This window comes from Cibotium barometz, chromosome 65 (genome assembly GCF_041138505.1).
Source record: "Cibotium barometz isolate CiBa-2024 chromosome 65, ASM4113850v1, whole genome shotgun sequence".
Classification (NCBI taxonomy): Eukaryota; Viridiplantae; Streptophyta; class Polypodiopsida; order Cyatheales; family Cibotiaceae; genus Cibotium; species Cibotium barometz.
In genome coordinates, this window is record NC_141110.1 from 28,280,268 (window position 1) to 28,295,185 (window position 14,918).

The 14,918-nt window shown below is 47.8% G+C and overlaps 1 protein-coding gene and 1 pseudogene across 12 annotated transcripts in view; both read left to right on the top strand.

The window, feature by feature from the left end:
• The window catches only part of LOC147603131 (6-phosphofructo-2-kinase/fructose-2,6-bisphosphatase-like), a 235,107-nt gene that overhangs the window by 168,296 nt on the left and 51,893 nt on the right, over nt 1-14,918 (top strand). For all 12 annotated transcript variants that reach the window (XR_015265709.1, XR_015265712.1, XR_015265710.1 and 9 more), the window contains 4 exons: nt 1,846-1,937; nt 2,025-2,093; nt 2,197-2,260; nt 2,368-2,433. Coding sequence is in view for 4 of the 12 variants with exons in the window: in XM_086797371.1 (XP_086653497.1) it covers nt 1,846-1,937; nt 2,025-2,093; nt 2,197-2,260; nt 2,368-2,433 (291 nt within the window). In the remaining 8 variants the exon portion in view is untranslated. The remainder of the gene's footprint in view (nt 1-1,845; nt 1,938-2,024; nt 2,094-2,196; nt 2,261-2,367; nt 2,434-14,918) is intronic.
• On the top strand, nt 137-1,334 carry LOC147603136 (uncharacterized; annotated as a pseudogene).

Genomic DNA, 14,918 nt, shown 5'->3' on the forward strand with positions numbered 1-14,918 from the left:
CAAATTTGCCTTGAGCATCCTGTGAGCTTCGGAGCTACTGAGACCGGGGCTTTCTCAGAGACCACCTACTTGTGATGAGGTCCGGGCCAGACAGCCGCTTCTATGGAGCCCCGCGGTACGCACTGAGCAGGGTCATATGCTGGGCTCTCGGCCTCGTCTAGCCTAGGGACCATTGGCGGCAGGCCCAGCACGCAGTTTTGGAGATTGGCAAGCCTTTTGCAGTCTCCCAAAGGAGGTCCAGGTGAAGAGGCTGAGTCACTTCAGAGGGGGGCTGATTATGCGGGATGACATTCAAGAGGCACTCACTGAGGAGTGGTTCACGCCTTTCGAGCCAGCGGCCCCACGATGGATGGGAGCCTTTACACAGTTGGAGATCCTGATTGTTGTCAGAGCTTGCACTGAGGATGGTAGATGCCTCTACTATGAGATCCAGGATGAGGGCAGACTTCAGAGAGTGGAGGCGGAGTCGCCTTTGGTTGCAGAGTGCATCTTTCAGAGGATACGGGTAGTGGCCGCCGCTTCTCGGAAGTGGCATATTGATCCAGACCCTGCAGATGTGGACTTTGATTGGCGCATTTGGGCATATGATGCGTGCCCTTTGGCCCGGCTCCAATGGGACCCTGGCAAGTACGAGTGGCATGATCCTTATGCGTCCCCCCAGGCCACAAAGATTACCTTTTTCCAGTACACTGTTCGGTTGGGGAGGCATATTCTGACTGCGAGGAGGATGGTCTCTCCAGCCGTAGCGGAGCATTGGCGGCTACAGGGACTCTCACAGGAGTTACTAGAGGATTTTTGGGCCAGGCTCTGGGCTAGTCGACAGGCACGCAGGATCTCGACTTTTCAGTGGCTGGTTGCCCACAGGGGCTCTGCAGTTGGCACCTGGCTTGTCTACACTGGTCTTCCGGCGGCCTGTGTCCAATGCGGCCACCCTTTGGAGACACAGAGACACTGCCTATGGGACTGTCCACAGGCGCAGTCTGAGGATGCTGCGCATTTTGGTCCCCCTCTCTCCAGAGGGCATGTATACGTGGGGTGCCGCTGCTTGGTCGACATCGTGAGGGCCTGCTCTGGGATACGAGACGGAGGAGGACAGCCAAGCTATCAGATTCATTAGGGGCCAGCCTCGCCTTGTTCCTTCACCGGACTTCTCGTCCGCCGTCTGGACACACAGGAGAGGGATCTACGAGATGGGAGCTCCTCAGCAGCCTCACCATCTGGTTCACTTGGAGAGCCCGGTGTTTCAGGGCCTTTGAGGGGAGACTGGAGCCACCAGCAGAGGCTGTTCAGGGGATTTGGCAAGAGCTGATCCACACGCTGTGCAGACAGTATGACCGCATCCGGGGCGACTCGGATGCGGCGATCTTGCAGCGCCAGGCCTTCCACACCACTTGGCGCAGCGGCCCCTTCTATACACTACACGCGGGAGCCCCCCGCTGGCATTACAAGCCACCTGTTTGGCTTTTCCCCCCTCCTATTGTATAATATAGCTCTCAGTTTTTTGTACTGATCTTTGTACCCTTTTTGCACCTAGGGAGAGTCTCCCTAGCTGCCTTGATTGGATCTCTGCTCTGCCTTCTTATGAGCAAGAGAGGTTTTTTGTAGCCCAGTGGGCGGTTTTTTTAACTAATGAAAGGATCTTTTCTCGGAAAAAAAAAAAGGGGCTGGTCGCCTTGGTTAAAGATAGGTTGCTTGCTTTGCTTGATGGCGAAGAGAGAGAGAGGGGGGAGGGGGGCACTTGTGACGAAGAGAGAGAGTAAGGTGATGTATTGTGCATTAAATAGACATCGCGTTTACATTTGACACACAGAGAGCATATCAACAATTGGTTTTTCTTTTTATAAGGTCCAATGGCGAGTACTTGATGATATAAATGCGGGTGTCTGTGATGGCATGACATATCAAGAGATCAAAACCAACATGGTTGAAGAATATGAGTAAGCTCTTTATAAACTTCCAAAGCATATGCTAGTGATTAAAATGTGGCGTATTGTGTTGAAGCATTTTAATGGGGAATCAAGCAGGGCTCGAAGTCTAGATAAATTGCGATACCGCTATCCTCGTGGTGAATCCTATCTTGATGTCATTCAACGGTACATTGAAAAACATGCCTTTAATCGTTTTTTTTTCAAAACTTGATCAAATCTTAAATTTGGCAGAAAATTTGTAAACGATGAGATATTCTTGTGAATGCAGGCTAGAACCAGTCATTATTGAGCTTGAACGGCAGCACTCTGCTGTAGTGATTGTTGCCCATCAGGTTATGCCCATGTGCAAGAACTTCTGCTTCTATTGTCTGAACATGGAATCACCAATGCAAAGAGTAAATGGTTTCTTTTTATTTCTGGATTTTCTTTCTTATTTTAGGCTGTGCTACGATCATTGTATGGTTACTTTGCTGACAAGCCACTAGAGCAGATTCCATACATAGAGGTAATTCATTACCTCTGTCTGCTTTTGTTAATAATCTTTGGAGAGCACAACACAGCTAAAGGTTAAAGTCACACATACTTCAAGATTTTCTTAAATGAACTGGTGGTTTTTATGCTGGAATGGGCTGTAGAACTTTTCTTTGGACTTGCCTGGGTAACCTTTTGTTATATTCGTTGAGTTGAGGTTCCTTCTTCTAGACTAATTCTATAATTGTAAAAAACAAGTGAAGCTTTTATGAGGAGGTCTAAGTCAAACCCACATGCACACCACCTGCAAGCCGGGGTGGGGGGGATACAATAGTGTCCGTGTAATCTCATCATGATACAAAAGAAAATAGAGACTAGAGCTATGAGCTGGGAATGTCAAATCTGAGCCATATCGTACAAAATGGGATCATCATCATCATACAGCTATGGAGCCAACCACCCAGTAAGAGGAGGTGGCCATCAAGGATACCATGGGGGTACCCTGTAGAAGGCTCTGCAGATCCACAGGGCGTGGGAAGGTGGCTCTATGCCTCTTCAAGATCTCCTCAAGCTGGGGCTGATGTCTGTGTTGCTGGCGAGGTCCAGGGAGTCTAGGATGTAGGGCTCATTGTAGTGCCGTGGCCCGATCTACAGTAAGGTCTGGAGGGTGGTCAGACGCTCGAGAATGTGTGGCTCGATGAGGCTATGGCCTCCAGCACTTGAGAATGTGTGGCTCGATGAGGCTTTGGGTATGCCATCATGGCTTGTGTGGTGTCCTTTTGTGGTCAGAAGAACCGTGTAATGGTTGCCTGGGGCCAGGATGGATGTCTCCCATGAGGTCTTGACTCTCTAATCAGTGAGTCTCTGTGGCGATGAAGCTCTAGTAGGAAGAGGCCTAGGCAGCATTCATCTGAATAATCCATGATCGTGCGTAAGGGTCCAAACCCCTCTATCTCAAGAGATAGTGGAACCTCCTTTGGATCTCACAATATTAATATCTGGAGAAGGCCAAAATGACCTATGAGACAAATTCATAACTGAAAGACCATATCGGTCTTGAGCTAAATCTATGGTCTAGAAAGGAAAACATACATGAAAAACATCCTACTATTCAACTAGTAATCTTACAATGTGTCAAGCATCAAGCACAATCACCCTTGCGAGAAATTTTCCAACATTGGGTGTTTTTGGGGTTTTGGCTTGGTTTTTTGATCGGGTTTACAAAAATCCTCAATGAACGCTCTACCTTCTTGATAGACTACCCAATTGCCTTCTTTTCGAGCTCGAGCAGGAAGAGCCCTAGGCAATGCTGGTCCGGGAAGTCAAGGATCTTGGAGAGTGGGCCAAATCCCTCATGGAACAGGCAGTAAAACCTCCTACAGATCTCATTGTATACTGGGCAGCAACATATGTAATGCTCCTCTACCTCAACCTCCGTGTGGCATAATCGGCAGCTCCTCTCCTCCCTAAGTCTCTATATGAGCTCCCCGTCTTTGAAGGTGCACTCAGCTCTTCATGTCTACATTCGGAGGCGGTGGGATGAAACCCGTATCTGGCCGATTGCAATCCGCATGGCATGGGACATGTGAACACTCGGATAGCCCAGTTGCTAGATGAATCCATTCTCAATTAGTGTGAGGAAGTGATCTCTGTAGAAGTGCATCTTCAGTGGGAGCACCGAAGGTGTGATCCATGTGCAGTGACCCAAGGCTTGCCCTAGAGTCCTCAAGATAGCTAGCACTCCAGGGCCACCCTGGAGTATGTTATGCCCGAGTTTCCACTTGGTTCTCAGGATATGGGCTCCGCATGGACTGCCTCCCACCCCTTCAAACTCCCCTTTTCTCCGGCTCTCTCATGAGGACATCAATTGAGTTATCCAGTTAGATCTTCTCAGGCTCTACACCGAGTGCAAAAGTCTTGTAAGGCATCCAAATGTCTCTGAAGCCCTTGGCTGAATCTGAATGGAGAACGATGTCACTTGCATAAAGTAGTAGGGGGTTCAATACGCCTGCCAATGTGGACCAGCCCCGCCTAATCTGTCAACAAAGCTCGAGATCTCATCAATGTAGAGGCCAAATAGAGTGGGTGATAGAGGGCAGCCCTGTTTCACTCCAACAATGCCGGAAATCTCCTGCAATGTACCTTCTGGGGCTCTCACGTGTCTGGTGACGGACTCATAGAGGGCGGCGATGATGCTCCAAACCATGTCGGATGGGACTCCTATCTCCTCTAGATATGCTGTAGGAGGCAGGCTCAAGATACAATATCAAGAGCTTTGCAGAGATCCACAAAGCAGCAATAAATCCTTTGATGTCGTGCTCTACCCTCCTCTATGATGGCACGGAGGGTGAAGATGTGGTCAAGGGTAGAGTAGCTCCTCCGAAAGCTTGCCTGTCCTAAGACTCTATATCCCTGTCTCTTTGCAAATAAACTGAGCTACACCTCTAGCACCGATATGGTGTGGCCAATGTGTAGCCAATCATGATAGTCCTGTAATTATTAGGATTATGTGGATCTACATCTTTGAGGATAGGGGTGATGGTGTTAGTGGACCAAGAGGGTGGAAATCTTGAGAGAGAGAGAGAGAAAGTTGTATTAACGTCTTCAAAAGGCCAAAATGACCTATGAGACCAAAAGGTTACATCATATCAATGAGGTACATCATCCTAGGTACAAAATAGTAATAAAGAAAGATAACAAAAAATCTAGAACTTTAAAATCTGATCTAGGTACATGAGCAAAGAGCTCTCATATCACCCTAATACATCCCTCATGGGCCGCTGTGACATGGTGCTCAAGGTGGTAAAACTGAGCTGGCGCAAGAAGGTCGTGCGATGATGGGAGATGATGGCCCGGATCTTCCCGTGGTGGCGTGGCCGGGGGTGAGGGCCATGGGGTCTGGGGCGTCAAGCTCTGCATAACTCAGTGGCTTTGTCGAGTGTCACACCTCTCGGCCGAGCTCCTACATTAGCTTGTGGTGTGGGTATGATGGGTGGATCGGCCCTCGGAGTGCTTGATGGGGAGAAAACTGAATTAGGGTTTAGAGTTTAAGTGTGGGAGACATACACAGAGAAGCAAGGGAGAGAGAGAGAGAGAGAGTTGTGGGGATAAGTCAACTCACCAGAAGCATGAGTGTGTGACTCCCCTATCACACATGTATATTGCACTAGTACACATAGTGCACTTAGTACATTAAAAGTACTAAGTGTACTATGTACTATAACTTATGGGCTTGTACACACTATAAGGGTGGGCATAACGCCTTTACCCCAACAACCTCCCACTTAAAGGCAAAGTGCCCTTAAGTAAAGGAAAAGAAAAAATCAGCATGTACATGATAATATACAAGGCCATATCAAGGCTGAAAATGGCCTCATCCAATGCCCATCAAGTGTCTGCAATGAGCAAACCGCTCCGGAGGCAAACTCTTCGTCAACAGATCAGCCGGGTTGTCATCAGTGTGAATCTTAACAAGCTGAATTTGCTTGTTCTCTATCACCTCTCTGATGAAGTGATACTTCACATCCACATGCTTCGTCTTTGCATGAAAAACAGGGTTCTTTGCCAACTGAATGGCACTCTGACTGTCACAATGCAACAATGGAATATCCCCTGTATAACCCAAATCAACCACTAACCGAGATAGCCATAATGCCTCCTTGCAAGCCTCTGTGGCTGCAATATACTCGGCCTCTGTAGTAGATAAGGCAGTGCACTTCTGCATCCTGGATATCCATGACACAGCACCTCCTGTGAATGTAAATACATAACCGGTAGTAGACTTCCGGTTATCTGGATGACCGGCATAATCCGAATCCGTGTAACCATGCACTAATGCATCCTGTTTGCCAAAGCAAATGCACATATCCTGTGTGCCCTTCAGGTATCTCATGACACCTTTCACTGCTTCCCAATGCTTCTTGCCAGGGTTGGCCATGTATCTAGAAACCACTCCCACTGCAAATGCAATGTCCGGCCTAGTAGCAACCATGGCATACATGAGACTGCCACAAGCTGAAGCATACGGAATCTTGGCCATATCAGCCCTGTCTGTATCTGACTGTGGGCTGTCCATAGCACTGAGTTTCACATATGGAGGCAAAGGAGTACTAGCTTTCTTCCCCCCGTCCATATTGAACCTCTGCAAAACTTTGCCAATGTATTCTTTCTGAGACAAATACAACACATGCTGATTTCTGTCCCGAAGTATCCGCATACCCAAGATGTGATTTGCATCACCCAAATCCTTCATATCAAAGGTTTCATGCAACCTCTTTTTCAATGCATCCATCTCTTTACGAGATTTCCCGGCAATCAACATATCATCAACATACAAAATGAGAATCAATAGACTGCCATCCAAAGCTTTCTTGGTGTACAAGCAGTGATCTATGTCACTTCTCCTGAATTTCTGAGATTTCATGAATGTATCAAATTTATGATACCATTCCCTTGGTGCCTGTTTGAGCCCATAAAGACTCTTTTTCAGCTTGCATACAAGCTTCTCCTTTCCACTCACTGCATAACCCTCTGGCTGCTGCATATATATCTCCTCATGGAGATCACCGTGAAGAAAAGCAGTCTTCACATCCATCTGAATCAAGTCCAGATCATCATGTGCAACCAAAGCTAATACAGCTCTAAGTGTGGTCATTTTGACCACTGGAGAGAAGATCTCCTCAAAGTCCACACCATATTCCTGCTTAAAGCCCTTAGCCACTAACCTGGCTTTGTATCTTGGCTTTGCATCTGGTGCAACTTTGAGCCTGTAAACCCACTTGCATGGCAAAACCTTCTTGCCTGCAGGCAAATGCACCAACTTCCATGTTTCATTTTTATGCAGAGAATCCATCTCTGACTTCATGGCACGCTCCCATAGAGCCTTGTCTGCCCTCTGTAAAGCCTCTTTGTAACATGAGGGCTCCCCACAGTCAGTGAGCATCAAGTAGTCAACCCCTGGAACAAACCTGTCAGGGGCTCTGGAGGGTCTAGTGGACCTCCGTACCCAATGACCATCATTTGCAGGTTGCTGTCCAGCCTGCATATCACCCATTGGTGGCTCCTGTTCCATGCCATAAGGCTGAAATATAATGCCCGGTATCTCCTCTAACTGTGGTATATCCATAGGGATATCTTCTGCCATCTTTGGCTGTCAATTTGGACCATTTTCAGCACCATTTAAGGGCTGGTTTTCCTGCGGTAATGGCTGATTTACAGCCCTTGGTTGTTGTCCATGATGTCCATCATCATCAAAGATGACTCTGCCAGGCTCCTGTTGCCTTGCAGGCTCCTTATACATGCATGTTTCATAAAAAATGACATCATTGCTGCGTATGATCTTTCTATTCATGGGATCCCAAAGTCTATACCCCATTTCACCTCTGTCACCATATCCTAGGAATATGCATTTGTGAGACTTAGGATCAAGTTTGGTGCGTATTTCCCTGCGTATGTGCACGTACGCAACGCAACCAAACACTCTCAAGTGCTTGTATGACGGAGGCTTCCCTGTCCATACTTCTTCTGGCACTTTCCCACCAAGCCTCGTGTTAGGTGACGTGTTTATAAGGTGAACGGCTGTCATAACAGCTTCAGCCCAAAAACCATGAGGTAATGCAGCATGTGACAACATAGAACGGACCTTCTCCTGAATGGTCCTGTTCATCCTCTCTGCTGTCCCGTTTTGTGGAGGATCATAAGGAGTAGAGAGCTCCCTCTTGATGCCTTTAGCATCACAAAAGTCCTGAAACTGTTTGGACGTATACTCTCCACCATTGTCGGAACGCAAAGCCTTCAGTGTGTTGCCAGTTTGATTCTCAACAAGAGCAACAAACTTCTGAAACACTGAGAATGTATCACTCTTCAAACGAAGAGGATAAACCCACACCTTACGTGTGGCATCATCTATAAAAGACACAAAATATTTTGCCCCTCCCAAAGAAAGCTGAGGCATCTCACATACATCTGTATGCACAAGCTCTAACTGAGCATCTTTCTGTCCAAGAGCTTTCTTGTGGGGGCACTGTAGTTGCCTACCATATATACAATGCTCACAAAACTGAAAACTTGAAAACTTTAGAGAAGGCAAGTAACCCAAACGAGACAATTGCTCCATTCCCTTGACACTCATGTGTCCCAACCGGCTATGCCACATAGAAATTTCCGGCAGCTCGATTGCATTTACATTAGCATGGTGACAAACACCTGCATGCATAAAGTAAAGAGTGTCCACCTTAGAGCCTCTGGCAACAACCAGTGATCCCTTACTAATTTTCCACTTTCCACTACCAAATGTGGTAACATAATCAGCATCATCAAGCTGTCCAGTAGAAAGCAGATTCTTCTTGATCTCAGGCACATGCCTGACATCATGGAGCATAAGCTGTGAGCCATCTGAAAACACAAGCCTCACATCACCTCTGCCAAGAATCTTGCATGCATGGTTATCACCCAAATAAACCACTCCTTCATTGCCAGCAGTATACCTGACAAACAAGTCTCTGCAACCTGTGACATGAAAGGAGGCACCTGAATCAATGATCCATGAGTGCATACCATGACCACCTGTAAGAAGTGAATGGGCATCAAGTGAAGACGTAAAGAGGACCTCATCCTCATTGCCACCTGCATGTGACACATTGATTTCTTCAATCTTGACTCCACTTTTGCCCTTTGGCTTTACATCTTTGGCTTCATCTTTCTCTTTGTCTTTGCCTTTTCCCTTTTCCTTTTGATCATTTTTCCATTTGTAGCATTGCTTTTTAATGTGTCCCTTTTTGCCACAATAATGGCATTCCAAATCCTTTTTCGAGCGAGACTTGCTCCTTCCCCTTTCTTGGCTTTTCCCCCTTTGCTGGGATCTCCCACGTGCATTCATTGCATTGGACTTTCCAACAGAGTTGTTTTTCCTGTTCATCTCTTCTTGAAGAAGAGCACCCTCAACATCTGCATATGACAGCATAGCATTCGAATTGCTAGTGGCTGTCCTGAATGTGTCCCAACTCTCTGGCAAAGTGCATAACAAAAAAGTGGCTTTGAACTCATCGTCCATTGCCAACTTTTGATTAATGACTTGGCTGACAATACCATTAAACTCATTTAGATGGGCTGTCATAGATGCCCCTTCCTTCATCTGAAGACCTATGAGTTTCTTCAACCAATACACTTTGCTTGAGGCACTTTGCTGGGCATACAAGTCCTGCAATCTCTGCCACATTCCCCAAGCTGTCTTCTCTTCACGAATGCTGAAAAGTAATGAGTCTGACACAGACAACATGATAGTAGATCTTGCCAGCTCATCCATATCTTCCCACTCTTCAGCTGTAAGAGAAGCGGGCATTACACCCCTTTCTTTGATAGGCTTGTGCTGCTTTTTCTGGAGAAACACATTGTAGCACTGGGTTTGCCAAATATCATAATTATGCGAGCCTTCAAGCTTCTTGATGTGAAGCAATGAAGAGCTCTCACCTGTGGTTGCCATAGCAAAATGCAACCTGACAATGCCTGACTCCCTGCAAATGTGCAAACACTGCACCCAAGATGTGCAAACACTGCACCCAAAGCACACAGAGTGCTCACAAATGTTCTCCCAAGCTTTATCTCCCACTGCGGAAGCACAAATGCAACTTTTCTCCCACTTTTTTGTGATGAAAACACCAAAATCTGGTTGCTGCAGATTTTGGACAGCACCTTAAATGTGCTCTTTTGCCCTTCCAAAGTACTGTACAGCAGTACTAAGCGCTCACCAATGATGTACCAAATCTGTACCGGCAATTTCAGCAGCTGAAATTGAATCTTTTGGTCACTCAAAACAGTGTACAGCCATGCCAAAACATGCACAAAGCTGTGCCAAATCTGTACCAGCAGGTACAATAGCAATAAATGCTCTCCTGGCTGTCCAAATGAGTGAAAATCAGACTTTTACAGTCCTGTACACTGCATAAAACAGTCCCGAACAGAAATTGGGCAAAAGCCCCTTGACTGCAAGCTGATTTTTGAGGATTCAAGGCATAAATGTCTTGCCTGCTGCTTTGCCAAGCTCAACAAGTATACAAACTTGAAAAGCCCCTTGATTTAAGATCAATTTCTGATCATACATGGTACATTGACGCACATGAAGGCATCCAGAGTGTTCACGATGCTTCCCCCTGGCCACATATACATCCAATACATGAAAGCCTCTTGATTTACAGGCACATTGAGTGCTTGTAAGGCATCAGCACATTATCCACAGCATCAAATGCGATTGCCTGCATGCAAATCAACCAAATCGGCACAAAAGCCCCTTGATTTGCACTGCAATTTGCTGCAATTTTGCCCAAATGTGCGATTTTTCACATCATACAGCATGTATGAGTTCTTAATTGCACAATTACATCAAAAGCCCCAAATTTCGACATCCAATTTCCTGCAAATTGATCCTGATTTGACCAATTTCCTGCAAATTTATCGTGATTGTGACCAATGTCACCCAATTTTGCCAATTTTGCTCAAAAATTGAGCAATTGCGCACCTGTATCTGCTCAACTGATTTAATTGATAAGAAATTCGCAAAAATTAAAGGCAAGTACCTATGAAATTCTGAATTTCTCTAATTTGCAGGTTGATTTCTGTTGCAGGAGAGGGGGGGCGTGATGAATATGCTGGTGCTGTATTGATGCAGATGCTGATGATCCTGCTCAAATACATGTATCTAGAAGAGGCTGGTTGAGATCCATTGTCGAAGGGGCCAAGTGTGCTGCTGCATCCGGGGAAGCAGCAGACGCCTTCGCTTCCTCCTCCTTGGTCTTCTTGTGTTCTTTGGGTGGATTCAAACTGCCGGCGCCGGTGTCAGGCGATGCCCAGCTTCATAGGAAGATCGCCATCGCCCACAAGGAGAACGTGTCGAGCTTGCCTTCGCCGTCTCCGTCTAGACAGCCGTAATGCTTTCGCCTTGCTGCCTTCGCCGTGTAGAGCTACACGCGACAAGGAGTTTTGTTGGCGTCGCCTCCGCTCGAGCTCGCCTGCCTAGTGGCTTTACGCTACGATGCGCTCGCTCAGCGATTAACACGCCTTTCGCCTAAGTGGCCAGCGCTAATGATTCAACGCCCGCCACCTTCGACTTCTTCTCCACCTGCGCCTGCCCTTCAACGCCCGATTGGATTACGTCTATGCCTGGCTATGCGCCTGGTTACGCCAGAATAGCTGGTTCGCCTGGTTCTGGTTCGCAGCGTGGCTGCACCTGCTGGGCAGCGTGGCTGTGCCTGGGCAGCAGCTGAGCAGTCCACGCCTTCGTGCCTGGCGCCCTGCCCTCTGTGCAGTACTGTGCGCTGCTCAGCACTCTCTTTCCTTACAAGAAGCTCAAATCTCAAACATTGCTGGCTCTGATACCAGTTGATGGGGAGAAAACTGAATTAGGGTTTAGAGTTTAAGTGTGGGAGACATACACAGAGAAGCAAGGGAGAGAGAGAGAGAGAGAGAGTTGTGGGGATAAGTCAACTCACCAAAAGCATGAGTGTGTGACTCCCCTATCACACATGTATATTGCACTAGTACACATAGTGCACTTAGTACATTAAAAGTACTAAGTGTACTATGTACTATAACTTATGGGCTTGTACACACTATAAGGGTGGGCATAACGCCTTTACCCCAACAGTGCTGGTATGGAAGAAGTCGGTGAGAGCTCTCTGTGGTGGTCCTCGAGCAAGTAAAGCTGATCTGGATCTCACTAAGGACTCCCTATGTCTACGGAGCTCTAGAAGAAAAAGTCCCAGGCATCTTTGATCTGAGAAGTCCATGATCCTGGAAAGTGGTCCGAACCCAGCTCGGAAGAGGCAGTGGAACCTCCCTCGAATCTCATAGTATACAGGGCATCGGCAGATGTAATGGTCCTCTGTCTCGGGCTCTGTGTGACAAAGCTGGCATATCCTGTCCTCTGGTGCGGCCGCCCTAGGCCCATATCTGGCAGTCTCCACTCTCAGCTGGTGGGACGAGGTGCGGATCTGGCCGATCGCACATATCACCCCAAAGGATAGGTGTATGTCCATGTAGCGTGGACGGATGATGAACCCATCCTCTGTCAGGCATAGGAGGTGATCTCTGTAGAAGGCCATCTTCCTCCCCAGTGGACGACTAGGTGAACTCCATGTCCTCTGAGTATCCAGTCTGACAACGTCCTTCCTCATAACCCTGTTCTGCTCTGTGCGGCTAAGAGCAAATGACGGGGCCTCTATGCTGTACTGGAAGGGGGGGGGGTGCCTCCATCTGCATACCGTGCATGCCAAACCAAGTGCCTACGTGTGCATACCAGCACTCTATATCTCCCTCAAGTGTCAAGTGTCTGGAGAACTCCAGGGCTAGCCGGGGGTATCTATCAAGTGGAAGCTCCCATAGCCTATGCCAGTATGTCACTATTTGGAATAGAGCCTTTGTCACTATCGGTGCAGCACCCATCTCTGCCTGCACAATCTCATGTGGCACTGATGGTTTACTCCTAATCATGCGTGAGATCATCGCCACTAGGGGCCTCTCCATCGGCTTCGACCCATCATATACCCCCTCTGTATCTGTCTCAGCTGGCTCTCTCCTCTGTCTCCTCCTGTGGTATAAGCTAGGACCCGAGATGGGGGCACCATACAGTAGTGCAGGTGTAACTAGAGTATCAAATAGCCAAAGCTTCGTCCTCGGCTCCTGAAACTATATTTGTGAGCATTGCCTCTCTAGCGAGCCAAGGGCTGCATTTCCCCTCATCAATCTAGTGTCGGCCACCTTCCACATCGAGAACTGAGGTTCGGCAAAAGTGATCCCAAGGTATGCATATGAGGTAACATACTCCACAGGCTCTCCACTGTATGTAAACTATACTACAGATCTAGTTATCCACTGTGAGGAGGTGTTAAAGATCATGAACTTGGTCTTTCCAAGGTTCACAATAAGGTCCCGGTCCTTACAAAAGGCCCGTAATGCATCCAAATGCCTCTGCAGCCCCTCTGACGAATCAGAAATAAGAACAATATCATCTGCATACAAGAGGATCAGTATGAAGACTCCTGCCAAATGTGCTCTTGGTCCTCCCTGTTTGTCTATGTAATCCGAGATCTCGTCAATGTATAGACCAAATAGAGTAGGAGACAAGGGGCAGTGTATGATCTCTGAGTCACCTTCTGGAGCCCATACTCTGCCTGTGAGACTGATTCATAGCGTGTAATGATCCCCCCCAGCATCTCTGCTGGCACTCCCATAACCTGCAGTCTCTTGATCAATCTGGCCCGTGGGACAATATCAAAAGCTTTGCGGAAATCCACAAAGCAGCAGTACATCCATTGCCCGTGAGCTCTCCCCTCCTCAATGATCCCCGTAGTGTAAAGATATGATCTAGTGTGGAGTGCCTCTCCTGAAGCCTACCTGCCCCGGTGCTCTGAGTCTCTGCTCCTCGGACCATCTACTAAGCTCATGCTCCAAAATCGAACCATAAATCTTGGCCAAGGTGTAACCAATCATGATAGTCCTATAGTTGTTGGGGTCCATGGGGTCACCTGCTTTCGAGATAGGTACAATAGTATTCGATGACCAGCTGACGGGGAAGCCCTCACATAAAGCCCTGTTAAACATGTGAACCAGTAAAGGGGCTAGCGTGTCCCTAGCATGGGAGAAATGCTCGGTGAGGAGTCCATCATGATCTTGTGCTCTCCCAGTCTGCATCCTGTCAATAGCATCTCTCACCATGCTAAGGTGAAAGAAGGAAGAGTGTAGGGGACGAGGTTCGGGTGGATGGGGGAGAGGTGGCCACTCTGGGACATGGTAGAGAGAAGTGGCATAGGTGTGCCAGGTGCTAGATGAAGTAATCGGAGTTGGAAGGCATGCCCTCCAGCTAATCTAGCTGCTGCTGCCTCCTTCAGGGAGAAACGTGGTCCTGTGAAAGTAACTCCCAAGTAGACATATGACATGACGTACTCTACCAACTCCCCTCGGAAAGTGAATTGAGGCTCTGATCTCGTCACCCATGCCTGTGTGGTGTTTTTTTTTTTTTTCCGAGAAAAGATCCTTTCATTAGTTATAAAAAAAACGCCCACTGGGCTACAAAACCCTCTCCTACTCATAAGAAGGCAGAGCAGAGATCCAATCAAGGCAGCTAGGGAGACTCTCCCTAGGTGCAAAAAAGTACAAATAACTGAGAGGCTATATCATACAATAGGAGGGGGGAAAATCCAAACAGGTGGCCTGTAGTGCCAGCGGGGGGTACCCGCGTGTAGAGTATAGAAAGGGCCGCTGGGCCAAGTGGTGTGGAAGGCCTGGCGCCGCAAGATCGCTCGATCCGTCCGAGTCACCCCGGATGCGGTCATACTGTCCTCGCAGCGTGTGAATCAACTCTTGCCAGATAGCCCAAACAATCTCTGCTGGTGGCTCCAGTCTCCCCTCAAAGGCCCTGAAACAACGGGCTCTCCAGGTGAACCATATGGTGAGGCTGCTGAGGAGCTCCCATCGTAAATCTCTCTCCTGTGTCCAGTGGGTTGTCGAGAAATCCGGTGCAGGAACAAG